General features: G+C 35.9%; 1 protein-coding gene across 1 annotated transcript; it reads left to right on the top strand.

Moving 5' to 3' along the window:
• The first annotated feature begins 1259 nt into the window (after nucleotides 1-1259).
• On the top strand, nucleotides 1260-27671 carry LOC139089386 (uncharacterized). Its single transcript, XM_070638922.1, has 5 exons — nucleotides 1260-1884; nucleotides 21783-21903; nucleotides 21962-22191; nucleotides 25963-26282; nucleotides 26543-27671. Exons 1-5 carry the CDS (start codon nucleotides 1336-1338, stop codon nucleotides 26709-26711), a joined length of 1389 nt encoding a protein of 462 aa, XP_070495023.1. The 5' UTR covers nucleotides 1260-1335; the 3' UTR covers nucleotides 26712-27671.
• Nucleotides 27672-27717: the final 46 nt, after the last annotated feature.

The following is a 27717-nucleotide window of genomic DNA, read 5'->3' as shown; positions in this document are numbered from 1 at the left end:
TTGTTTACATAAACTTCCTTTCACCACAGCCTATACAGCCACAGAATCAACGTCGTTGGAAGTACCAATAATAATTTAAAAAGAATTGAAAACAGAATTTGTGCTGCTGCTCAGGAAAAGGAACGAGAAGTGAAAAATTGGTGCAGTTAAAAAATATCAAAAATTGTGAAAAAAAAGAAGAAAAAAAAACAATTTTATTAAATTGAGTGAAGGAAGTGAAATAAAAGAAAAGAAAAATATTGAATTGAGGTCTGTTTTTGAAAAATTTGATTCAAAAGTGACAAATTGAATGTGAAGAATATTAGTCAAAGTCAGTTGATTTGTGTAAGTTAATGCAAAAAATAAAAATTTAAAAAATTAAAATAATTGAAAAAATTTAAAAGAATTGAAAAAAATCAATAAAATATTGAAAAAAAAATTAAAGTTAAAATTTTTTTAAAAAAAGTAAGAAATTTAAAACTTCAAGAATAAATTTGAAATTTCAAAATTTTGAAGATTTTTAAGATTTTAAAAATTTGAAAATTTAAAATTTGAAAAATCTAAAAATTTAAATACTTGAAAATTTAAAAATTAAAAAAAATTGAAATTTGATTTTTTTAAAAAAAATTGAAAATTTGAAAATTTGAAAATTTGAGAATTTGAAAATTTAAAAACTTAAAAAAGTTAAAAACAATTTAAAAAATTTAAGAAATTTAAAAAATTTGAGAAATTTCAAAAAATCAATTTTATATAGAAATTGAAAAAGTTTTTTAAAGAAATTGAATTTCTTGTAATTTTATTTTAAATTAAAAAAATTAAATAAAAAATTGAAAATTTTTTAAAGTTCCCAAAAAAAAATTTAATTGAGAATTTCAAAAACTCTCAAGAGAAAGTTGAACATTTTAAAATTGTAGGAACATTGAATTTTTTTTTATAAAAAATAAAATTTAATTCTTTATTTTTGTTTTCATAAAAATTAATTATTTTAAATTGTCAATAATTTTTAAAAGTTTCAAAAAATTTAAATATTTCAAAAAATTAAAAAATTTAAAATTTTAGAAATTTTATAAACTTTTTAGTTTAAAAAAATAGAAAAACTTAAAAAGTTACAAAATTAAAAATTTTTAAAAGGTTTAAAAATTCATAATATTCAAAAAAAATTTAAAATTCTCAAAAAATTTAAAATTTTCCAATTTTTCAAAGTTAAATAAAGAAACAAAAAATCTTAAAAATTTTAGAAATCGAAATAAAAAATTCAAAAACTGAAATAAATTTAAAAAAAATAAAAAACCAAAGCAACCAGTGAAGAATTGTGAAAAAAATATTAAAACAAAAAAAAAATAAAAATCCACAAAAATGCACCGGCAAAGGCAAAAATCCCCCCAAAAATCAATTCTCACCCTAATATTAATCCTGTCCATCACACATCAAATCAGCCATACATCAGCATCAACAAGTCAACAACAATCACCACATCATCATAAACATCGTCATAAGCATCAATTCCTAACAATCAACAGCAATCAAATTCACGACATCCGCGAGGCCTTCGACGACTACCGAAATACAATAAATAAAGACAATAAAATAGATTTTGAGGAATTGCAGCCATTGCGGCATCATCATAAGAAGCACAGCCATCATGAGACACATGAGATAGACAACAATAGTATACAGGAAGATGAGACAATGCCTGCAATTCATCAACATCAATACGGTCTTGGTGTCATGAATCGACATAAGAGACTTAATGGTGGAAAGACAACAACAACAACAACAACAACAACTCCAGTTCCAACATCGACAAAGACAATTGATAATTATGATGATGAATATGATGATGATGAAAGTGATGCGAATAGGCGAGTCAGTGATGATGCTCACGTGCAGACGAGATCAAGTCAGGTAAGAATATTAAGCATGTCTTTTTTTTAATTAATTTTATGGTTGATTGGATGGGAGAAATGTATGCTGTATAAATTGTGGTTTTTGATGACTAGGGATGGGATGTGAATGCATGAATGTGTAATCTGATAGGGCAGGAACCAGACAGTGGTGGTCAACCTTTGATTTTTTGCGGGACACCTTAATGTTAAGTCTCGATCGACCTTCTTGTGAAGCATTGATCGAAACAGCAATTGACATGCAGCTCAAGGCATTTTTCGCAGGTGCCGCGACACACAGGTTGTCAACTACTGTAAAAGGGATTTTGATGGATATTGAAGGGAGTAAGATTAGATGAATTTAGAGGAAAAATGGATGTATTAGTGAGAATTGAGCAGAATAATGGGAACTGGGAGACAAGGGTGATATTAGGGAGAAATGGTGATTAATGCCTAAAATGGAAGTTGCTTACTTAATTTGCTGGTCGGACAGATCAATTGTGATCCATGGTCTATCACATTGGTACTGGATGAAATGGTCGAAATTAGACGAAAAGGTTGATATTGTCAAAATTGGACCATACTTGGCAAATTGCCAATTTAAATAGTAAAGCCGAATTGCTTAGTGGTCTGAGCACTTGACCGGCAATCGAGAGGTGCGTGGTTGACCTTTATGCTCATTTTCATTCATTAGCATTTACTTGGTAAAATGGCTAATTTTGGATGAAATGGTTAATTTTGATCAAAATAGTCGATGATGTTCAAAGACATCAATCATAACCTAAATAGCCAATACTGCCTGAATATTTGAAATTACCTGAAACAGTCGATATAATCCGAAATATTAGATTTTGGGTAAACGATTAGTATTGGAAAAAAAGGTCAATGTACACTGAAATGATTAAAATTGTCTGAAATACTTGAAAATGGACTAAATATTCCATACTGACTAAAATAGTTGATTCTACCCGAAATGTTCAATATTGGTGAAAATGCTTAAATTATGGCTGAATTGGGCTCAAAAAGCATCAAATTTTCTCAAGATTTTTCCATTAAAATCGTTCAAATAACACCAACAACTGCTCATTAATCCAATCCAACAGCCACAAAAGCCACTCGAACCGCACCAAAACTGTCTTGTAATGGCAATTAAAATACCATTCATGCCTTAATCCATTCAACATTGTACTAAGAATCTTAAAAATTCATCCCAAATAGCTTCTTATTTTCACTTTTTTTTGTGCTTCATTTCTCATTATCTTCTTCTTCTTCATGTGCGCGACTCGACATAATGACTTTATAATTTACGTACATGATTGTGACCTCAAAGAGAGTGAATTCTCATCCCGAGGCAATTTTACATGCTTGCACCTACAAGCTGTAGTAATTTAAAACCTTAATGAAGGCCAAAAAATGAGGAATTTACAAGAACCTTTGCCCTTGCCACCCACGAATATATTTTGTTGTTGTTAAGTCATAACTTGACGGAGAAGATATCATAAAACCGCAGAAGCGAAGACAAAGTAAAATATACAAACTGAATGCAATCATGATCGTCACGATCTTCTTTTTTTGAGCTATAAAATTGGAATTAAGAATTTTTTTTGTGTACAATTCGTGAGAGATTTTTGAGGATGGATTAAAATTTGGGAATAAAGAGAATGGTTTGAGATGTCAGTGATGCATCCCGAATAGCATACGTTAGTAATCGATCTGGAATCTGGCTTTAGACTGGACTTTGACTTTGTCTCAAATTAATACTGAATATCTCTCTTTTCTCTGTTCTATCTCTTCTCCGCTCCTCTCGGCTATTCTCGGCTATTCTCGACCACTCTCGGCTACACTCGGCTACTCTCGGCTAGTCCTCGGCTTCTCTCGGTTCCTCTCGGTTTCCCTCGGCTACTCTCGGCTCTTCTCGGCTCGGAAGATCTGCATCATTATCTGCATTTTAAGATGCATCGACCTTCTGTTTTCGACTGTACCTTATAGTTTGTCCATGGCTGTAGGTCTGCACCTTTGGACGAACCCTATTAAGGATAGCTTATTTGAATATGCTAACAAAAGTGAGAATACCCTGTGTTTGCTCAATGTATACATGTGTTAGGATGTGTTTTGAATCTGATTGTTTAAAACAGAGTTGTGCTGAACTCCTGAAGTCGGACTTAGCTGAACTGCAGTGGATTCCTGTCCGACTGATGAAACTTGACTGATAAAGTCAGACTGCAGTAGATTCATATCTATCCAGTTTCCAATATTAAACACTAAATTCCCAAATTAAACCATAAAAATTCTAAAATTCCTCCTTAAAACCCACAAAACCATCCACATTACAAGCCTGAACAACTCTAAAACTTGTGACAATCCAAAAACACATCAAATTTTTTTTTTTACAAAACGCATTAATTAATATTCTCTCAACCCACGATAAAGCAAGACACACGCTATATGACATGTTTCATGTCACATTTAATTATATATGCAGTAAAAATTAATCTTCAGTAGATCGATGGTAGTTCTGTACTGACTGTGCATGTAACCAGCATGATGCTTATTAAGAGTTTTGTACAGAGTAATTGAAACCATTTCGTCTTTATTTTTATAAATAGACAGGAGAGTAAATAGACTTGTTTGTTTTAGTGGAGTTAATGCAGTATTGAGGACTGAGATTGAAGGTTGAGGAACTGAGTTGAATAATATAAGTTGGTAAATAAGTTGAGAATCTAGTTCTAGGCAAAAGTGACTCTGGGTTGGGACAGGATTCGGGTAAGATTTTCTTCTCCGCTTTTCTTGGCTTCTCTCGGCTCTTTTCGGTTCTTTTCGGCTCTTTTCGGTTACTTTCGGCTCTTCTCGGCTCTTTTCGATTGTTTTCGGCTCCTCTCGGCTCTTCTCGGCTCTTTTCGGCTCTTTTCGGCTCTTTTCGGCTCTTTTCGGCTCTTCTCGGCTCTTTTTAGTTCCTCTCGACTCTTCTCGGATTTTTTCGGCTCTTCTCCGCTCCTAGGAATAAGATTATACCGAAAAACTCGGCTCCAAGTGTCTACCATCCAAAACATCCTACCTTCCCCATCTCACAATATCAACAAACTACTCGCCCGCAGTCACCAATGTCACTAAATAAATGAAGTCATTCCTTTTTGCACTTAATTGCAAATGATGTGACTTAATTCATATTATTATCATACATAATTCCTTTTGATTACTTTCTCACATGATTGTTTCATGTCATTAATCAGCACAAGATTGAATATTTTTCTTCTGTATGAGCAGTAATGAAGGTTCTTTTTTATTATGGACTGTCATTTGGTTCGTTTACAAAATAATTAAGCATCATGTGGTGATGGAGTTGATTGTGAAGGATTATGTCAATTTATGGGGAATAAGTTGAGGTGTTTAGGAAATTGATGTTGTGTAATGGAATTGTGGTGTGGGTAGAGGTGTGGAGATAGGAGCGGAGAGGAGCTGAGAGAAATCAAGAGGAGCCTAGAAGAGCCGAAAGTAGCCGAGAAGAGCCGAGAGGAACCGAGAGGAGCCGAAAGGAACCGAGAGGAGCCGAGAAGAGCCGAGAAAAGCTGAGAAGAGCCGAGAAGAACCGAGAAGAGCCGAGAGGAGCCGAGAAGTGCCGAGAAGTGCCGAGAAGTGCCGAGAAGTGCCGAGAAGTGCCGAGAAGTGCCGAGAAGTGCCGAGAAGTGCCGAGAGGAGCCGAAAAGAGCCGAGAGGAACCGAGAGGAGCCGAGAAGAACCGAAAGAAGCGGAGAAGAGCAAAGAATGACGCAAATTTCCAAAAGTTTCCATACCAGTCAATCAGTTAGTCAGACAATCAATTAACCTATCCAACTCAACACCTGTCATCAACATTTCTCATATAAATTCCAATTTTACTCGTTTTTCAATCAACAAAACCTAAATTTTTCTCCTCAATCTTCTTCTTAGAACACCACAATAAATATACATGTTTCACAAACTGATGTCAAACATGCATCGATGCCTAAACTCAAACCTAGAAATGAATATTCATAAAATAAAAAAAACTGCAAAAAAAATCTCGCGTGCTTTAATTTTTTTCGTGTCATTTTCACATCTTGTGATGACTAAAAATAAAAATTAAAGTATAAAGTCACAGAAACATGTTGAATCGATGTCTGTATCGTCTTACAACAACAACAATTTCTGTATGTAAATTATGTCACAGATTAATGTGTGTGACTCACATCGTGGACCTTTATGTTTTGATGTTCTTAATACTTATGGCTTATGGCAATGATGTGACGATGGAAATGGATGAAAATATATTGTAAACATTTCACAGCTACTTGACTGTAATTAATTGCTTTGTTGACGGCTTCTTTTATGCTTTCTTGATGTTTTTTTTTTGGTTCGGGGCTTCTCGACTTGATTTCCGTATTGTGGATTGGACTTTTGGAGATTGAGAATTGAGATTGGGAACCTTGGATGGGATTTGGGGTCGTTTATAGGTTATGTAGCTCTACAAATCGCGTTACCCAAGAGCGTCACCCAAGTGCGTTACGCAAGTGCGTTATGCAATAATGCGTTACCCAAGTGCGTTACCCAAGTGCGTTACCCAAGAGCGTTATGCAATAATGCGTTACCCAATAATGCGCTATCCCACAGCTTAGACAGCACTGCCTCAGACTCCCCATACCTCATAACACTCTCAACATTCCCCAATTCTTGACCTACAAAACCCCAAAACTTCCTTCCGACAACATTCCAACCATCCACAATTAATCATCAATCTTCAAAACAAAATCAGCTCCCAGACATCACATCCGCACCGCGGTATATCCAAAATAATCTCAATAACTCATCAAATTTCAATTTTCATATTGAGAAACCTTTTGTAAATCCATAAAACCACGTGTGCCATAAACGATTCATTTAAAGTATCATAAACGAGATCTACAAAAGGGCCCTTTTGTACAGACACTCAATCGCCCACTTTTAATCAATTGACAAAAAAGCCGCATAGTCATTACAACCGCAATCAATGCATAAACAAAAAGTTGTAAAAATCAGCGTATTTTTTTTGTTCTTTTTTTACATTTTGTAAATGGGGATTGTTTGGAAGTTATGTGACTGTTAGGGGGACAATATTGATACAGAGTGGATGATTTCATGAGTTACAGTGCGAAGAGGAGTTACAAGGTGTACTCGAGAGTACTCGAGAGGATCTAACTTCAGCTCGGCCCAAGAGGATTTAACTTCAGCTAACTGTAGGCACTACTGTGAGGAATGAGGTCTATAAGTTGCAATTTTTAAGTGTTACGGAATTTCAGAACGTTCCCCAAGCAAGCAGAGAGTTACAATATTTAAAATCAGTTGAATGGGATATAAGATGTAAATAAATGAGCATGTGATGATTTTGTCAGATTGATGTGGATGGATGTTCTCATCCGAAGCAGTTTTTGATCAGTTTGAGCAACTCACAGGCTGGTTGCTTGGGTATATCCTAAGAGACTGAGTTGACAGGGCTCAGGTTTGGAGTCTTGGAGTCCGATTACGATTTTTTGGGAATTTTTCACTCAAAAACAAGAAAATCAAGACAAAATTCCAAAATATTCCATTTTTTTGCTCAATTAGACCATACAGAGTGGAGTCTGACTTTTTAGTCTATTTGGTATCCACTAGAGACTAACTCCAGAAGTCCTGCTAACTCTGCCTTAGGCAATATCACTGTAATCTGCTCTGGTATGTGTCAAATACCCTGAAAAGTGTAGGAATTGAAAGAAATCTATCCTAGATAGACTTGACTCGAGGCATATAGCTTTGGTATGTGTCATTTAACCAGGAAAACGTAAAAATTGGCAAAAATCTGGTCCTGGTCCGTCTTCATTCTGGGCATATAGCCCTGTCTTCACTGTCATCAGATCTGAGAAGGGGTATATACCTCTAAAAGCGTAGGAGTTGCCATTCTAGACTTCATTCTAGGCTTTATTATTGTCATCAGGTCTGGAATGCGTCATATGCCTCGAAAATGCTAAAAATTGCCAAAAATCAAATCCTAAGCCGACTAGACGTTGAACTAAGGTCGAGATCAATCAAATCTGCCCAAGGGCAAGAGTCATGCTGCTCCTGATCCTGATTTATATCGAATCTTACCTAGAGTCATGCCCACCCTCACCAGGACCCACATTATCGCCCATTCCTACCCCTTATCCCTTCCAGACACTCTACTATGTCAACAATTCACCTTAAAATTCTGACAAAATTCCCTTACAACAACAACAACATCACAGCTGACAGATGCTCAGTATAAGATTGTGAAACATAAAATCGACAACGACTCGCACAGCTTTACAGCCACAAAGTCCGATTAAATGAGATGATAATTTTTAATTTAATTGACATTAAATGTGATTTTGATTAGATTTTATCGTCTTGCTTTATTTTTGCGTGGTCTCTAAAGTGCTCTCGTCATTGATGCCATTCCTCATGTTTTTATTGCTCATTTTGTGTCATTGTTATTGTTATTCATGACTGTATTATGATGGATGGATGGATTTATTTATTATTTTGATGACTTAAAGGTTGATGACTAAGATTAACAGATGTGGGTAAAGAAAAAGATTGAGAATTGATTAATAAGGGCTTTATTTATTGATTTAGGTGTTATTGATGTTGAGTTTTAGGTTATGTACTGTATTTGGTGTTGATGAGTTGGGAAATGATGGATGGATGATGAATTGAGATGGATTTTGGGTGGTTTGTGGAGTGATTTAGAGTTGATATGACTGAATTAGCAGCGAAAAAGTGGGGATGGTGAAGATAATGGTCGGTAAGACTGCATTGTGGATGGGCATCGACTGGTGGAGGTCGGAGTACAGTTGAGGTACCTTTTTGGACTGTTAAAGTTCGGATCAGAGTTGCCAAGAGCCGGGTATTGTCGCTTACGAGCTCATCTTCTGTAGATTGGCATTATTCATCGATGATCCCTTCTGTAGGGCATCTTGGGGTCCAAGGTGGTATCAACGAACCTTCAGAAGGTGTACAGATCAGCTGTGGTCCATGACCTACCTCTCATGACCCCTAAAGCTGCCTCTATCGCTGTCTTCCATCTGCCAAATTGCCAATTCCAAATGTACTGACAATAGGCTCAAGAACCGAAGACAATAAGCCGAAGAACTGAAGACAATAGGCTGAAAAACCGATGATAAATACCAATACTGTCTACCTGCGTGCCAACCCTTATCCACCCTCCCAAATGTCCCACCAACCCTGTTAAAATCATTAAAATCTACGCATTAACCTCAATCCCCTTTTCCTAGGAATTGATATTTATTCTTGACTGACTCACAGTCATCTCACATACTACTTCCTGCAATACGTCAATTTCCTTTGTTTCAAAAAGTCATTTATAAACAAAAAATCAAACAAGTGTGAAAGTTTTTTCACACTTTTATTGTGACAAGGTTAATTAGAGAATATTTCAATATTTAATTTATTTAATGCGAATTTAAAATTTTCTTATTATTTTGAGATTGATCTGATGCCTTACTTTGTGAATCGTCCGGATGAGTCAGATTAAAGTTTTAATTATGAAACTTTCTTTTTTAGAAGAATTCTTTGTTCTGTGAATGAATGTGTTTGACATCACAAAAAGGTCAAGTGTGAGGTTGAATTGTGATTGTGTTGGGTTATTATTGTGATTGTTTTTTGATTGATTATTGATATGATGAGGGTTTTGAAGAGATTTGAATGGTTGATACATGATGCAACAAACAAAAGCAAAGACAATAGACTGAATAACCTAAAACAATAAGCCGAAGAACCGAAGACAATAGGCTGAAGAACCGAAGACAATAGGCCGAAGAACCGAAGACAATAGGCCGAAGAACCGAAGACAATATGCCGAAGAACCGAAGACAATAAGCCGAAGAACCGAAGACAATAGGTCAAAATACCGAAGACAAACAGAACAACCAAAGAATAAATACCGAAGACAAACCGAAGATCCGAAGAGTCGAAGAATAACGAACAAAGAAACGAAGAGAAAAGGCCGAAGAACCAAAGAACTAAAGAACAAATAACCCAATGGTTCAAAACCTTCTGCTAATTCTGAATGTTCAACAGAATAACAATCATAATCATCCAAATCACATCATACTCAATTAACCCTGCAGCTTCAATAACAAAAAATTCCAAAAAAATACCAATTTTTATATCCATTAAACCAACAATGACAATCAACATATTTATTATCTTTGATCTGATTTAAATGACATTGAATGAGTCATTAATGTGTAAATGTTTATGCTACCAGCATTTTTGATATCCCTAAAGAAATTTTAGTGTCATATCCACCCATAGCACTTCACAGTTGCCACACACAGTTGAAAGTAAAAGTTAAAAAGTGAATAAATCAAAAAATTTTTAAGTTTATTAATTTCAAAATACCCACACATTGGGATTAAAACTGACATGACTGAATGTCTAAACATAATATAAAAAAGTCTTTCTATATCGCACTTAGTCACAATTGTTTATTTATTGCATCATACATGTGACATTACATTACATTATTGTCGTGTGAAGATCAATGTGATTTCAAAGAAATCAGAAAGAATTTTTTTTGTTTTTAATTGAAAAGTCGTAAAATTTATTTAAATTTATATGTTTTTTGTGTGTTTTGTTCAGAATGATGATGTAGATGGGGAATATTCGTAAATTATGTAATACTGAAAATTCTATTTTCAGAACCTCCATTTCCCCCACCGGAATACTTTGGAACTTAATAATGAACCAATATTCAAACTCATCAACAATCATAACCCCCTAAGCCATTGGTGACCAACCTGCGTGTCGCGATACACTAGTGAAAATTTCATGAACCGTCCATCACTGCCCTAACGCATGTCCTCTAACCTATACCCTAATTAACGTATTTCGCTAGTCGTACGGAAACGTCCTCAACAGGCGACCCTAACAGCAGAGAGCATTATCTCAACCTACAGAAATACCACTACGGTACCTAATACCGGCTTCTTTGCTTGTTAAAGTCTATCACTGTATGAATCGTGATCGTAACTTCTGAATGTTCTCTCGAGTGACATAAAGAAGATTTTTATTATGTTTTTTAATTTGATTGTGAAATTTAGTTTGAATTTATGCTGAATAAATTCATTTGAGGGTTATTATTTAATGAATTTTATGGTTAATGTATGTCAAATTGATGTTCAAAGAGGTTTCTTAAACAACACATTGTCTTTACTAGGACACTGCGCCGTCACCATATTTCCGGCAAGAAATAAGTCTCTTTATCATTACAAAACACAAATCATTATCAGACACTAAATATTCAAATACTTGACAATCCTACCAACAATCTGAATACGTATTATACAATATCAATACAACTAGCCACGCTAAATGAAACTCAATGCACCAGGGGTGTATCTGGAAATTCTTTGAATGGGGGAGAAGTGGAGAGGGGAAGGTGAAGGTGAAGGGGTATGGGGATAGGAGAAGGGAGAGGGTACGGTAGAGGGTTAGGGTGAAGGTTGATCCAAGTTTCCTTGAATTATACTCATGAACCCCAAAATATTCGACAACAATTGGATTTACTTTCTCAAAAAACCCCATCCAAATTAAAAAATTTTGTTCAAAAACAGATTAAATGGGTTGACCCTCCTAATTACCCACCTGAAGTCCACACCTGTCATACATACCTTATGTTAACACCTCACATCAATCATCATCATCATCTTCTGTTTGAAATCTTCATACTTAATTCAATATGCATAGCAAATTTATTGCATCACACACACAAAATGACACCTTAGAATTTGCATTAAATTTGCATAACTACACGCCAATATTCACCTCCTTCATAAAAGGCTTACAGCCAAACTCAATAATACTAATTAATATTACATTCATCATCGTATATCTTCTCAATTATGCTGTTTGTTGCTTCCCCAACACTTAACAAAAATTTCCATTTTAACCAAAAGCTCATAAATTATTCAATTTTAATTTAACTTAATTAAAATGCTCATTTAATGCTCGAAACAAGTAATAAAAATTAGTTTAACGGACGGTTGAAGACGTGGATGTTAAAATTTTGAATTTAATTAAATGACTTAGAGACATTTTTGTGGATTAATCACGCATTATGAAGTTAAAAGCGGAAAATTGTTAATGAATTTTGATTATTTGACACTTAGAATGTAGGTTATGTTGAGCATTTGGATGATTTTTGGGATTGTTTGTTAAGAATGGGTGTTTAATGAGTATTAAGAGTAGATAGGGGGAGATAGGGATTGTTAGGGAATGATAGAAGAGGATAGGGAATGATAAGGAGTAACAAGAAAGGATAGGGAGGATTAGGGAGAGATTGGGAAGGATATTGAGGAATATGGAGGAATATGGAGCCACAGAGAAGAATATGGAATGATAAGAAAGGGATAGGAACAAATAGGTATGGATAGGACGGCAAAAGGATGGATGGGGAAGGATAATGATGGATAATTTTGGATATAGAATGAAGCAAAATAAATGGAAAAGATAGAAAACTCTAAGAATTCATAGTAAGCAACATTAGTCGGCTTCAAAACCTTCTCGCGATACCCTATACCCTACATCACCCGAAGTAGGTAGGACTATCCTAGAGTGAACCACCAAACCTACCGCTGTCCCAACTCTAGGTTAAGTTATCCCATCTTATTCTAACTGCTTTTTGCCGAATTGTTGGTTAGCTGATTTGCTGGACATCTGACTTGCTGAATTTCTGAATCGCTGAATTGCTGACTTGCTGAATTGTTGGCTAGCTGGTTTTCTGAATGCCTGACTTGCTGAATTGTTGGCTTGCTGACTTGCTGACTTGCTGACTTTTTGGCTAGCTGAAGTCCAGCAGGTTTGCTGAATTGTTGGCTGGGATGCTGACAATCTATCTGGCTAACAAGCTGAACATTACGAACGGCTATGTCTTACAACTCACAAATTTTTCAACTTGTCTACACATTATGTAGACACAAAATCACAAGACAAGCCAAAAAGCATGAATAAAATTAAATAAAAATTTCAAAATCATGACTAATTAGCATGACTCATAAAACACCCAAACAACGGCGCATCTAATACACAAAGGAAGCAACAAATCACATCATATGCAGGCACAAATGAAGACTCACCAAAGAGGAAATTAAGACAATCTAATTCTTAAAAAGACACGCAGATGCAAAAATTGGAAAGTTCATTAATATTATTCAAATCATCAATTTCATGTCAAGTTTCACTTCCCGTACTATAAATGAACAGCAGCAAATTGCAGCTATAAGTCACTCATCAACGCAAATGTTTACATTTTTTGCGAAAAAAATAATTTTATTTTTAACACATCGAACAAGAAATAATTTGTTATGAAATGTTTCACTAAATATTTGCGTGAAATGTAGTTTGTTAGGAATTCCGATGGGGGGAATTGTGAGATGTCGAGTTATTAGACTTGATGTTGTAGAATGAATTTATCGAGTTTTTTGAGATTATTGTGGATTTTTAGGTGATTAATTTAAAGACAGGGCAATTTCTGGGCATTTTTGGGGCTTGTATCAATTCAGCAATTCAGCAAGCCAACAATACAGCAATCCAGCAATTCAGCAAGTCAGCAATTCAGCAAGCCAGCAATACAGCAATCCAGCAATTCAGCAATTCAGCAAGCCAACAATTCAGCAATTCAGCAAGCCAGCAATTCAGCAATTCAGCGATCCAACAATTCAGCAAGCCATCAATTCAGCAAGCCATCAATTCAGCAAGTCAGCAATTCAGCAATCTAGCAATCCAGCCAGTCAGTCAGTCGGCCACTCCAGCCTTTCATCTTCCCAATCACATCAATAATCAAATCTCAAACAGAACAAAAGCATTCCAAAATCCCCGCAAAATCAATTTAAATTCCTCATTTTGCATTTAAATTCTACAAATTTTGTTGTTCTATCTTTGCCCTACAGGCATCTCTTCCTCTTATGCCTTACAATGAAATAATTAAAAGCATTCTTCCTTTTGATCTTAAAAACTCTTTTTCTTTTCTCACTGCTGTGCTCTTAATTTAAAAGACCAACAACAACAACAAGAAATAAGGCACAATGCACAATGCAGTCAATGAGTTGATTCTACAAAGACCGCGTATGGTGAATGAAAAAGAAGAGCGCAAAAATCAGGAAAGATCAAATTTTAGTTTTTTTCATGTTTGGGATTTGAATGAGGGGGTAAGATAGTTTGAAAATTTGAAAAAAAGTTGTATGAGATGGAAAAATGTTAAAAAATAGGAAAAATCGAAATTTTGATTTTTTGTTGGTCATAATTAGAACTAGGGGGGTAACATAGTTGAAATTTTTTGAAAAAGTTGTCTGAGATGAAAAATTGTTGAATTTTGGATCAAAATTGCTCAAAAAACTCAAAAAATGACAAATTTTGAAATTTTCTTGTTGTGAGTTTGAATTCAAGGGGGTAACATAGTTTGAAAATTTTGAAAAAAATTGTCCAAGTTGAAAATTTGTTAAATTTTCATTTAAAATGCCAAAAAAATTGATTTTCAATCCAAGAAAACTTTATCCCAAAATTTCCCAACCATCTTACCCCCCTCCAACTACAAGCCAAAAACCAGAGCAAGCATATGTGAACGACTGATTCATGTGCGATGCCAGAAAATTGAGATTAAAAAATCAGAAAATTGAAATGCAATCTTTTCGTTTGGAAGTTCATTGGACTTTATGGGATTTTTAATTCTTATTCTTCCTGCTTCTCATTCTATATTCAAAGTCTAAATTGAATTATTTGTTAATGCAATAATTTTTTTGAGCAGCACATAGCGGGTTCCCTTTCATAAAATAAAGAGCAAAAACTTCAATTGTTGTGAATTGTGCTTGAGAGGAAATTTGATGCCAGTTTTGATTTAAGATGTGGATGAGAAATTGAGGAACAAAATAAAAAAAATTAATCGAGTATGAAAATGTTTGTTTGTGGATGAAAAATGGCTGTTCAGCCTCAAGAGGTCGAACTAATATGAATTTATGGATTTTTATGGAATTTATGGTGATTTTTTTTGGGAACTTTGGGCGATGAAAGTTGATTTAAATTGGAAATGAAGAAAAAAATTGGAAGTATTGATGCTAAAGGAGGTCAGGAGGCCATAGGGTACCATAGCTAGTTAAGATCGCTTAGTAAACCATTTCCCGAGCAGCACAATGCGACAATCCTCATTATAAGCCGTAAAATGGGACTGAATCAGCTTCGATGCTTACTTACTTACTTCCATGGTTGTACAGATCAATTGTGATCCATGGCCTCCGTCAGATGATGCCTAAAGCAGGCGCTTTTGCTGGATTCCTTCGCGAATTACCAATTGCAAATACTGTCTGTATCGACAGCTTCCTTCCAAGAGTTCTTTGGTCTTCCATGAGCTCTTTTACGACTTATCTTTAATATGGCATTGAAGCAGTGCACCCAAGCGAACACATTGTGCTGTTCTGGATAGCTACTAAGCTACAGATACTTCAATTCCAAGTGTCGACCAATTTTCTTCTTATTCTCCCTAATTCTTAGCAACTTGCAGGATGTTTATCCCTTAACCCAATACTCCCTTAATACCTCCTTAATACTCCCCCAAATCATACCCAAAAAGACCATCTCTTATTCACAAGCAACTGATCCACAACAATTCCATTCATTCAGATTCAATTAATATGAGATGAACTCAAAAAGATCAATCATAATTCACTCAATTAGCTCATCTCAAATTCATCATTGTCATAAGAGGATTTTAACTTTGATTTGATTGATTTGTTTTTTGGTGTTTTTGAGTAGTTTTGGAGTAGTTTTGGGGATGTCTTAAATTGGCTGATTATTCCAGAGTTGGCATAGGCATTCATTGAGGTCAGTCTCCATTATGCTTAGTACTCCATTGGAGTCGAATTTAAAAATTGAGTTCCATTAACTCTGATCTGCACTGTAAAAATGTTACATCAGGTCATTGTGACTCTGACATGATCTCGGATATGGACAAACTCCTGACAATGAAGGACCCTGTGGAGTCTTGTTTGCTTTTCTAGAGCAACAAAGCCGAACAGCGCAAGTTGGTTATTTAATCTAAAATCCGACATTAGACAAGTGTTGTCTGTATCTAGCTGACAAAGAGCGAAACCTCAAGAGCAGAGTAAGCTAAGAGCAACGCTCACGAATCTAGTATATTTAAGATGATTAAGCTCTTTTAAGACAGATTTAGCTTCCGACGAACTCTAAATACGATCAAGGGCCCTCGTGCACCTTCGTCAAGAAGGTAAGCTCTCGAGCGCATGGTTTTTGCCTCTTGTTTGGTATCATGGAGTCGGATTTGAACCGAATCCGGCCTCAACTTAGAGTCACACTGACCTGAAGTCGAGTTATTGATCGATCGAGTGGTTAGCCTGATGCTACTCAAGTTATTTGCTCTAGAAATGCAAGCAAAACACCGGAAAGTCCTGCAGTCACACCAAACTGCTCATATCAGATCTTCATAACCATATTACAGCACTATTCAGTCTATAACCTGAATTATCCACTTTATGTCAACATACTAAACTCTAATCTGAACTAAATCATAACTAAGTATTTCAAATGATCCCAACCACCAACCATAACCGCATCTAAGCATCAAAATTCCACAAATACCTCTAGCTGCATTAGTTAAACATCCATCAATCAAATTGACTCGACTATGTCCAATAACTACTAATAATGTTGTCACATTAAATCACAAGTCAAAGTTTCAATTTTAAGCCTGTTGAGTAATTTTCACTTAACTTTTGATTGATATTCGACAGCCGACACGACCTCTAGAGCAGCTATATAAAGCCAGACGGCGACAAATCGTCTATCAAATTCAAAAAAAAACTTTCGCAATAATTTTTTATTTGAAATTTTACATCGTCGATGGATATGTGTCAGGCATTTGAAAGCAAAAGTGATGTAAACCCGTCTTCAGTCGTCGGTGCCTGCGTCGGTTCCTCTGGGCGTGCATAAATAACAATAAAATATTACTTTTATTGAGAGCTGTTAATCGTTAGGGCTTGACGTTTCATTCAAGTATGCTTTATAAAAAAAAATGTGTTTATTGCCAGTGCTTCTCTCTTCCTTCATACGGAATGTGTGTTGTGTGTGTGCCGTTCAAGTGGCTGCATGCAATATATGATGATTGATAATTATTATTTGAACAATTTTTTTTTTCTTTTCATTTATGGACGTGATTGGGGAGATTGGATGGATGGGCAAAATGGATGGATGTTCGGGACTGGATTGATTGAAAGGCTTTGAGGGTTTCTGGGTGACTTTTAGGGTCTATGATGCACATTGACCGTATCTAACCGACTTTAAGGGTCTCTAACTGACTCTGGCTGCACTTTGACTGACTCTGAGGAGCTCTAACTGATTCTGAATGATTCTAACTGATTCTGGGTGTCTTTAATTGATTTTAACTGTCTTTAACTGACTCTGACTGCACTCTGACTGACTCGGATTGAGCTTGGCTAACTCTGACTGAGTCTGGTTGACTTAGATGGCCTTCGACAGACTCTAAATAGCTCAGACAGACTCTGAGCAATCTATAATGAGCCTATATAGTCTGTTATGGCCTCTGACATTACTTTACAGTCTCTGATAGGCTTTAAAGAGCTCCATTAGTTCTTAATAGACTCTAGTGAGTTCATGACGTCCGAAATGGACTTTGACTAGCTTCTGTAGTCACTGATGGACTCCTAAAAGTCCCTAAAATCATTACAAGATCCATTTGAACTTGGAATATCATCAAATGACGCCGAACCTCCTCTAAAGTGTCAATTCCTGCTTCCAACAGACTGACATGCCAAATCATCAACCAACAAAACTATCAGACAGTATAATCAGACCACAAAACCCACACCGCCCATCTCTACAGCCCTTTTATTCAAACAATCCATTGATCACTTTATTACGAGACTTGTGAAAAATGCTCAATTCAATTTTTATTGTTTGTAACAATTGATTATGATATCATATTGGATATAAAAAGCTTGTCGAGCATTATGCAATGTAATATTTAACAACTTCATATCAATTTTGCCCTTTATATTGTGATATTCGTGCCTTTATATTGACTTTAAGTCAATTGAGACTATTAATTGATATGATTTAAGAAAGTTACAGTGCCAGGCTTGACTTGCAACTTTTATGGATTTTATGGACTTATTTCTAGTGAAAGCAGCGGTGCCGATTTGATGACTAACAATAAAAAAATTAGCATAAAATTATTAATTTTACGACTTATTATTTATGACAAGCGTCACATGATTTACATGAGAATTCCTAGACGATACAATACTTCCTTGTTGTTTTGGAGTTTGTTTGATCTGGGATGGAAATATAAAATTGTAGAAATGAATAAAAATTGAAGACTTAATTACATGCTTTGTTTCTGTGTCATTTTTAATGTCTGTTGAAGTTGTTAAATATGATTTATTGAGATTGTGATGGGATTTTCTGCTTCATTTTGATCAGATTTTTCTGGAATTTTAAGAGTCTGAGACTAGGCTAAGGCAATGTCTTAGATATATCGAATTGGATGAACCCATTAGGGACCGATTTACTTTGTGATAGTACAGGACGGTACAGTTTGGTATACTTACGTACTTCCTTGACTGGGGCGCACGAGGGCCCATTGCCGCGCGTAGGGAATGTCTGAAGACAGCTCTATCCTTCAGAACCTTCTGCCAGTTCGGAATATTAAGGACTCTAGCGTCCTTTTCAACACATTCAATCCAGGAATTCTTCGGTCTTTTTCGTGATTTCTTGCCATCCACAAAGTCTGAAACAGTTCGGTATGGGCCATAATTGAAACAGTACAGTTATCATTTTGTCAAACCATTTATACCACTGTATCCTACCAGTCATGTAAATTTCACCATTCCGTCCCACCACAAAAGAAATCGTTCCCGAATGGGCTTATCCTATCCGACATATCTGACCAGAGCTCGAAGTCGATATGGTTGAAATCGACACGACTCGACTTCGAGCTCTGTATCTGATACATAAATACACTGCTTTAGCTTAGACTCTCTCAAAGTTTTATTCATTTATCAGTCAGAAGCTCAAAACTAACTTCAAAATATTGGATATTCAGCTTGTTTAATGACGTTACCCCTAAGTATCGACGGCGAACAGGCAAATAACATGCTTTCTTGATACAGTAATATATTTTCGGTACCCAAAAGTGTATTTTTTGCCTGTTACTGACTTACTTACTTCGGGTAAGCCCTACTTAGTTAGGGATTGCCGCATTTAGAGTTCGTCGAAAGCTGGACCTGTCTTTAGATAACTTCTGCCTCACTTCCGCCAGTTTCTAATTCCCAGCACTTTTTGCATCGTTGTTCACACAATAATCCCACGAGCCTGTTAAGTGACTACATAAAAACCCTTTAAATTCCATCAAAACTAACTCATTCTTATCATAAAATTATGATAAGAAGCTACAGTACATTTTATTATTCCTAAGAACAATAGTTTTTTTTGTTCATTGCACCTGTAGACATACTTTCGTTTCATGTTTATAGTAGCACATCCAAGTAAACAAATGCTTATCTTATAGAACCTTCACAAAACATAAACATTCCAAAATTTCATAGAACTGCCTGATAAGATAAATGGAAAAAATTGTGAGAAAAATAAATTTAATTAAGCTGAGAGTAGGCTTATGGAAGTAGATACTGCATAGTATCATCATTGTCAGCTAAGGTTCCCCAAACTCTAAAATCACTCCAAACATCAGCCCTTAAAACAACAAACTTATCACTGCTGTTAACTGAAGCACAGATTTTGTTCCAGTTTGTTTGCGTGCTCAAAAAAATATTAAAAAAGTGTTAAGTACTTGTAATCTCTTATTTACTTAACCACGAACGGAACAAAGAAGAAGAAGACGTTTGAGAATTGTTGAGGAATAAAGAGGTGCGATAATTTCACATTTAAGTGCTCTGTACTTCTTCTTTTATCTTTTTGTTCTGGTTTAAATGATTGTCCGAGTGACACATGTTGAGGTTGGTAGGGAATTGAGGAAGCTGCTGGGTTGGATGGTTTAGTGTCATATGAGGATCAAGGGAGTGAGGGGAGAGGGAGGAGTGGTACAGAATTGTTCACGGATGAAAGGCTCGCTGGGGTCAACAGCAGAAGGTGGTAACCTGCAGGAAGGTTGAAATCTGTTGAAGGAACCAACTGTGGAATGGGTATTCGGTAGAAGACAGCAATCTTCGAAAATAACCTCTGATGAAGGGTGCAACCACTGGAAGGGGCCCATAAGCTATTCTAGTCCAAATCTAGTCCTAATCTAGTTTTAGTCTAGTCTACAGTCCTTAGATCCAACTTCCTAGTCTCTAGTTCCTTGTCTAAGTCCTAGTCTAGTCTCTAACCCAGTTCCTAGTGTCTAGTGTCATAATCTAGTGCCATAGTCTTGTGTTCTAGTCGCTAGTCGCTAGTCCCTAGACTTGTTCCTAGCCCTTAATCCAGTCCCTAGTGCCTAGTGTTATATTCAAGTGCCATTGTTTTATATTCTAGTCCCTAGTCGCTAGTTCTTAGTCCTTAATCTCTAGTTACTAGTGTCTAGTCCCTAGTCCCTAATCTGCAGTTCCTAGTTTCTACTTCCTAGTCTCTAGTCCGTAATCTCACGCTGAATCTAGTCCCTAGTGTCCCTAGTGTCTCTAGTGTCCCTTAAAACCCAAATTCCTCACACCATCCCACTCATTCAACCTGATTACATCCACACCAATATCCCCCCACACAGTCATCAACCAATTCATCACCTCTCCTAACAATTGTCACACATTAAACTCTAGCCAAACAACTACGCAGCAACAAAGAATGATGATTCATGTGCCATTAATAAATAATTGTCAACTTCTCTGTCTACATTCATCCCTCATTTGTTGACATTTCTCACTTCTTTTTCTGTCTCTTTTGTTTTTTTCTCGTCATGCTGCATTACATCATATTGCATATGCACAAGCAGGCTGCACATTGTTGACATATTTTAAACATTTATTCAATTCAGATTATCATTAAGATCGTTGTCGTATTCATTTCACTCTCGATTATTCGTCGTCGTCGTCAAACAATGTTTGTGAGAATATAAAAGAAGTGAGGAAAGAAAGGAGGAAGAAGAAGGTGATGTGCTTCATATAAATATGACATAAAGAGTGGATGACAAATGTCATAAATGTTTTGTTGTTTGTTTGTCTAAACACTTGTCATTTGAATGTGAGAGCATGCTTGGAGTTTAGTGGGTATTAATAGGTATTGGGACAGATGTGTGGATGGATATTGAGGTGTTATTTGAGTTTAGGGATTATGATTAATCAATTTTTTAAGGAACTGAGACTAGGACTAGACTAGGACTTGATTAAGAACTGACTAAGATACTTGATAGTCCTTACTATATTGATAGTCCTAGTCTAGTGCCTAATCTCAGTCCTAGACAAGACCACTAGACTATGGCTCTAGACTAGGGCTCTAGACTAGGACACTAAACACTAGGGACTTGACAAAGGACTATGGACTAGAAACTAGAGACTAGAGACCAGAGACTAGGGACTATAGACTGAGGACGAGTGACTTAGGACTAGTGAATGGATACTAGAGACTAAGGACTAGGGACTAAGCACTAAAGACCAGGGGCTAGGGACAAGAATACAAGAATATGGCACTAGAATATGACACTAGACACTAGGAACTGGATTTAGGACTAGAAACAAAACTAGGTACAAGACGAGGGACAGGACTAGAGACAAGACTAAGAACTAAGGACTAGCATAGGACTAAGGACCAGACCAGGACTAAAATCACAATTTTAAACCATCAATCCTCATTAAAAATCACCAAAAATAATCCAAAATTCTCTCAATTCTTCCTCAATTTCAGACCCAGACGTCCAACCATATATCCAACAAAGAGTCACTGACGAGTTACAAGATCAACAACTTATCGACACGTGAAGGTGTTGACAAGAGCTTTCAAGAAATGCAGAGAAGTAATCAGCATGGTAAGTTGAACCTTACAGCCATTAAGAACCAATTCTAACCTCAAATTTCCATAAACAGACATGTGGTCGCACGTCATGCAAAACATCAGACGAACAAAAATCGACGGATTATGTCGATGGCCAAATAAGAAGCTGATGGAAACGCCATATCATCATTCAAAAATTTACATGCCAAGGAAGTATGTAATTTATCAATGTAGTGATGATACGTCGTGCTGTGGATCAGCTGAGAAGACATGCGTTGCAAAAAAATATGAGGAATTGACCTATGTGTTTCATGTACGATATGTAAGTAAATATGGAATTGACTATTTGTTGTTGGGTATTGATAGGCATTGACCTTTGATGGATTAAACTTAGTTGTGGTATTGACGATGATCATGTTGATGATTATGTGGATTTAATGAAGTTGGTTGATTTTATTGAATTGTGGATAAATAGGAAATTATTGGATGAGGATTTTGTGGGGTAAAGTGGGGGTTCGAGGGGTAATTTTGGGGAATTTTCTTAAAAATTTTAGTCAATTTTGTTGGATTTTCTGACTAAATTTGCTGAATTTTGTCGAATTTTCTGCTGAATTTGCTGAATTTTGTCGAATTTTCTGCTGAATTTGCTGAATTTTGTCGAATTTTCTGCTGAATTTGCTGAATTTTGTCGAATTTTCTGCTGAATTTGCTGAATTTTGTCGAATTTTCTGCTGAATTTGCTGAATTTTGGTGAATTTTTTGCTGAATTTGCTGAATTTTGTCAAATTTATTGCTAAATTTGCTCAATTTTATGCTTTTTTCTGCTAAATCATTAACAATCAAAACACTTCACACAGCCTGAATTGCAACATCAAATCCAACAAATCCCATCCTACTCTCCAACATCAACATTTTCCCAAACAATACCTATCCATCCATCACATCTACAGCTCATAATTCCCACTCAATCATTAAAAACTTTGCAATTTTTCTCTCCTTTTGTTAAGTTCCATCGCTTCCTACTAATTTCCATAATGAAAATGATTTTTTTTTGCAAGTCATAATAAATGTTGACCCCAATAGACCTTTTCAGTCCTAAGACATAAATCCACAATCAGCCAACAACAAATACATAAAAGATATTGTTAAGAATAGCAAAAAATGAATAACTGGCGTAGAGATTTATTGACTGCAATAACAAGCACAGATGCGTTTAGTGACTGCATTGTAGGAATAACCATGGGAATTGAATGGAAACGAGTTTGGGAGATTATAGAGTGATGGAGATGATGGAAATGCTTGTTGTTGAGGAAAAGCTCGAATAAATTGGCAAATTTAACGGAAATTTTGATGAATTTAGTGAAAAAATCATCAAAAATCTGTCAAATTTATCAGAAAAATCGACAAAATTTAGCAAATTGAACTGAAATTTTGACAAAATTTGGTTAAATTTTCATAGATTTTGGTGATTTCTTAGTAATTTTTGGATCATTTTTAAGAATTTTGATCAATTTTGTTCATTTTGACAATTTTGGTCAATTTTGGTCATTTCTGTCAATTAACGACAGCCTGCATAACCCTCAATGACCCCCTCAAGCTCATCAATATCATTCCCACAGTCCAACACACCGTAAACTGCATTCAAATGAATCTTAATGAAGCTCCAAAGACTCACAATCAATGCAATGAATACAGAAGCCATTCCGATTAAAAATATAAAAAACTTGATTTATTCCAGCATTTAACATTGTAAAAATTAAAAGGAATGGAAACTTTCCCATTTTGCATAAATGAATGAATTAATTTGGTCGAGTGACAAAGCATGAATTTATTGTTGTGACTACTTGAATGTCACTCAATTGGTAGAAAATTGAGTTGTTTTTACAACTATTTCTGATGTCATGGTAACAAGTTTGTGGATATGTAAAGGAAGGGAAATTGACATTCATAAATAATTTATTAAGTAAGTGGATTTTGATAAGAGATAAAAATTGGGTTAATCGAATGGCTTTATTTTTGGATGTCTTATGGGGGATTATGGTGAGGGAATTGAGGGATTAAGAGAATTAATGTTGTGGCTGAATTGCGAATGTAATTTTAATGGGATAATTAAATTTACATTAATGTAGTGTCGACAGTTTAATGACTCTTGTGGGGATTTTGTGGGTGGATAATGAAGCTTTTTATGGCAATATTTTGAAAGCTTTTGTGGAGTTGTTGACAAGTCATGCCGCTTTCATGTCTCTGTGTCATGTTGCTGCCATTTCTTTGTCATGCCTCTGTAGCATGTCTCTATGGCATGACTTTGTCATTTCACTGGCATGTCTCTGTTATGTCTCTGTCATGTCATAGTCATGTCACAGTCATAACTCTTTCATGTCTCTGTGACATATTTTGTGTCATGTCTCTCTGTCATGTCTTTTATATCGCAATCTTGTGTCTTTTTCATGTAACATTCATGTGTCATTGCCATGTCACAGCTATGTGTCTATGTCATGTTACATTCATTTGTCTATGTCATGTGTCTCAGTCATGGCACTGTGCCATGTCTCTGTCATGTCGCTGACAAGTCTCTGTGACTCGTCTCAGTCATGTCTCCGTCATGTCTTTGTAGTGTCTTTGTGGTGTGTCTTTCATGCCTGTTTGCCATGCATCTGTATCATGCCTCTGTCGTGTCTCCTTGTCATATCTTTGTGACATGTCACAGCGTCATAAATTTACTTCAATTTCAATACAATTCTGCGCTTCTTGTCCCCCATCACATCCAGTAGTGACCATCAAACCATTTAATTATATGCAATATAAATTCCTTTTAATATGTAAATGAACTATTCGACATTCTTAAGTGAGAGCAATAATTCATAATTTAAATATCAAATGATTAAAGTACAATAATTAATTACAGTAATGAATGGACATTGTAAAAGACATGCATCTATTGGTGCTGTATGCCAAATGAAGCGATATAAATTTTAATTTTTTTAAAAAAAGGGGAACTTTTACTATTTTTTCTAGCTTTGCTTGCTCGTTGCCAATTAATGCAACTCATTCTTACAATGACTCAGCATAAATTTATACAATTTTTAAATGCTCTCTGGCATGGGTTTGTGTTTTGTATGTGACTTATTATGATCCATTTCATTGATGTTCGTTGACCCAATTTTTTATTTATTTTTTCTTAAACAAAATTTTTTTTTAGTTCTTTCATCGAAATAATTGTTTGGGGAAATTTATGAGGGTTTTGTAGTAGACATGGAGGCACTTTGGTTGGCATATGTAGACTGGATGACGAGTTGAGAGAGACGAACATGAACAGTCATGTGATAGAGACATTAAAGAGAGATGACAGAGTGAAATGACTTGACATGATTGCGACATGACTGAGGCACATGACAGAAATATGACAGAGACATGACATAGACACATTACATACAGTCATGACACAGAGACATGGCACAGATACATGACAGAGACACATGGCATAGACATATGAATGTGTCATGACAAAGACACATGAATGCGACATGACATAGACACATAATTGAGACATTAAATAGAAGCATGACTGTGACATGACATAGAGGTATGACACAGGGACATTACAGAGAGGCTCGACACAGATGCATGACATAGAGACATGATACATTGACATAACATAAACATGACAGAGAAAACTCACAGAGACACGACACAGAGACATGACATAATGACAAGAAACACAGACATGACAGAGCGACATGATTGTGGCATGACAGTGGCATGTGATAGACAAATGACACTGAGACATGCGCTCAAGCCCCTTTAAAACCTCAAAATCAATTTCCCAACTTGTATCTCCAATTGTTAAATTCTTTCCCATCTTAATTTACTCAATATCATGTTTATGTATCTTAAAGATCTCAATTTTCTCTCTAAATCAACATGATGACTTCAATATTTTTATACATTTTTCAATTCTCATTGTTGACACAATTTCGATTTTATTAGTTCTACAATTTATCCCACTATAATTGGCTTTCACATCCAAATATTTTACAACTTAACTCTATTTATAGACACAGCATTGAAAAATAATTCCAATTAATCATTTCAGATCAATCACACGGACGCATTTGAACCATTAAAAGTACGAAATCACACAGAATGTGAATGCATTTACCGGAACCAGCAACGTCCATCACGTCAACCACCAGCATCCAACATTTGGACGACAACAACGCGACGATCACAAGTTCAGATAAGAACGACCACAACAAGACCCACAACAACATCTAGACCAACATGCAAGTGCCCACAGAACTTTGAATCAGTCTTCACAAATGAGGGTAAATGTGAGTGCAAATGCGAGCGTGGCGGTGCTGAATGTAGGCTGATGTATGAGGGAAAGGAAGGATTCACGATCAGTGATCAAAGGTGAGTTGCTGGCTGAAGGGTTTTCGGGGGGTCAGACCCGGTCTAGACTGACATTATTGTCTGTCAGACCCTGGTCTAGACTGACATTATTGTCTGTCAGACCCTGGTCTAGACTGACATTATTGTCTGTCAGACCCTGGTCTAGACTGACATTATTGTCTGTCGTCAGGTCCCCCGTCTGGGTGACCATGAGCCTACCTAGAACCTAACCTCAAAATGTCACCATCCTCTAATTCCAAAACTCCCCCTCTAATCCACAGATGCATACGAAGTCGTGACTGCACCCAACCCCATTGTCTATATGGCACGTATCAAATGGACCTAGGTCGTTGTCCCGATCGAAATGACAAGATAAGAGGCTTATCAAGGCAACCAAATCATCATAATCATCATCATCATCAACAACAACAGCAACAACAAAGGTTATGATAAGTGAGAGAATTTTTCTAATGTAATTTTTTTAAAGTTTATTTACTTCTGATAAGATATAAAGTTGTAGATAAAGTTGGATTGAGTAATAGAATCAATGTTGACAATGATAATTGAGTACGAGTGGCGCTTATGTTGTAATTCGAGTAGTTTTTTGTGGAATTTTAATGGGAAATTGGGGGAAGTTTGTATGTTTTGTAACAGGATAGATTGGGTTTTTGACCCCATGTCCACTACTTCAGGATGCTTGTGGCTTGACGCGACGCAAAACCCTAACAGACCCCTTCATGTGCGTTCTTAATGCGTCAGGACAGAGACCAAGACCAGGACAAGGACCAGGACAAGAACCACGACAAGGACCACGACAAGGACCACGACAAGGACCAGGACAAGGACAAGGACAAGGACCAGGACGCATTTAGGGGGGTAATGAGGGGTCCGTTGAGATTGTGTCACGCGTCAAGCAATGCAGTAGGGGAAAGAGGGGTATTGGGGTCAATTTTGATGCAATTAGCTCCTAATACCAGTCTTGATAACGAATCTGATTCTGGTTTCTGTCTTGCGCCCGATTTCGGTCGTTGTTTCAGTCCTTGTACAAGATGGTTCTTGCCTTGGTCCTTTTTCCGATTTCGGTCTCAAATTTGGTCCTAGTCTTGATTGGTCTTGGTCTCAAAAATTCATCAAAGCCTCTAATTGAGTTAAAATTAGTTGAGCATTCGACCATAAAACTAAGCCTCAAAGATTAAAATCAACTAAACTTTACATTAAAATCTAATTTATTTCACATAATTACTCAAGTCTCATAACTAAATTAACCTCAAAATCATCTCACAAAATTACATGTTCCCATAATCATTTAGTCAACATTAAGTCACGCTGATTACAGGTATGAGAACGTCAATTATCCGATTAAGGTAGCTCATTTTCTAAATCAAAAAGCCTCGATTTAATTGCAATAAAATGTTAGTTCTGCCGCAGCTTGAAACAATCCGCAATAAGCTGTACT

The sequence above is a fragment of the Chironomus tepperi genome, unplaced genomic scaffold (genome assembly GCF_022539635.2).
Source record: "Chironomus tepperi strain 1889 unplaced genomic scaffold, CSIRO-AGI_Ctep_v1 contig_13, whole genome shotgun sequence".
Classification (NCBI taxonomy): domain Eukaryota; kingdom Metazoa; phylum Arthropoda; class Insecta; order Diptera; family Chironomidae; genus Chironomus; species Chironomus tepperi.
The sequence above is the reverse complement of the archived record's forward strand: the minus strand, read 5'-3'. Positions and strand labels throughout refer to the sequence as shown.

Bases quoted from the DNA above. Each gene is read 5' to 3' on its own strand.
- LOC139089386 (XM_070638922.1), top strand. From the start codon at position 1,336: ATGCACCGGCAAAGGCAAAAATCCCCCCAAAAATCAATTCTCACCCTA. The intron at 21,904-21,961 runs GTAAGTTGAACC...TTCCATAAACAG, and splicing joins GCAGAGAAGTAATCAGCATG to ACATGTGGTCGCACGTCATG. The intron at 22,192-25,962 runs GTAAGTAAATAT...TAATCATTTCAG, and splicing joins ATGTGTTTCATGTACGATAT to ATCAATCACACGGACGCATT.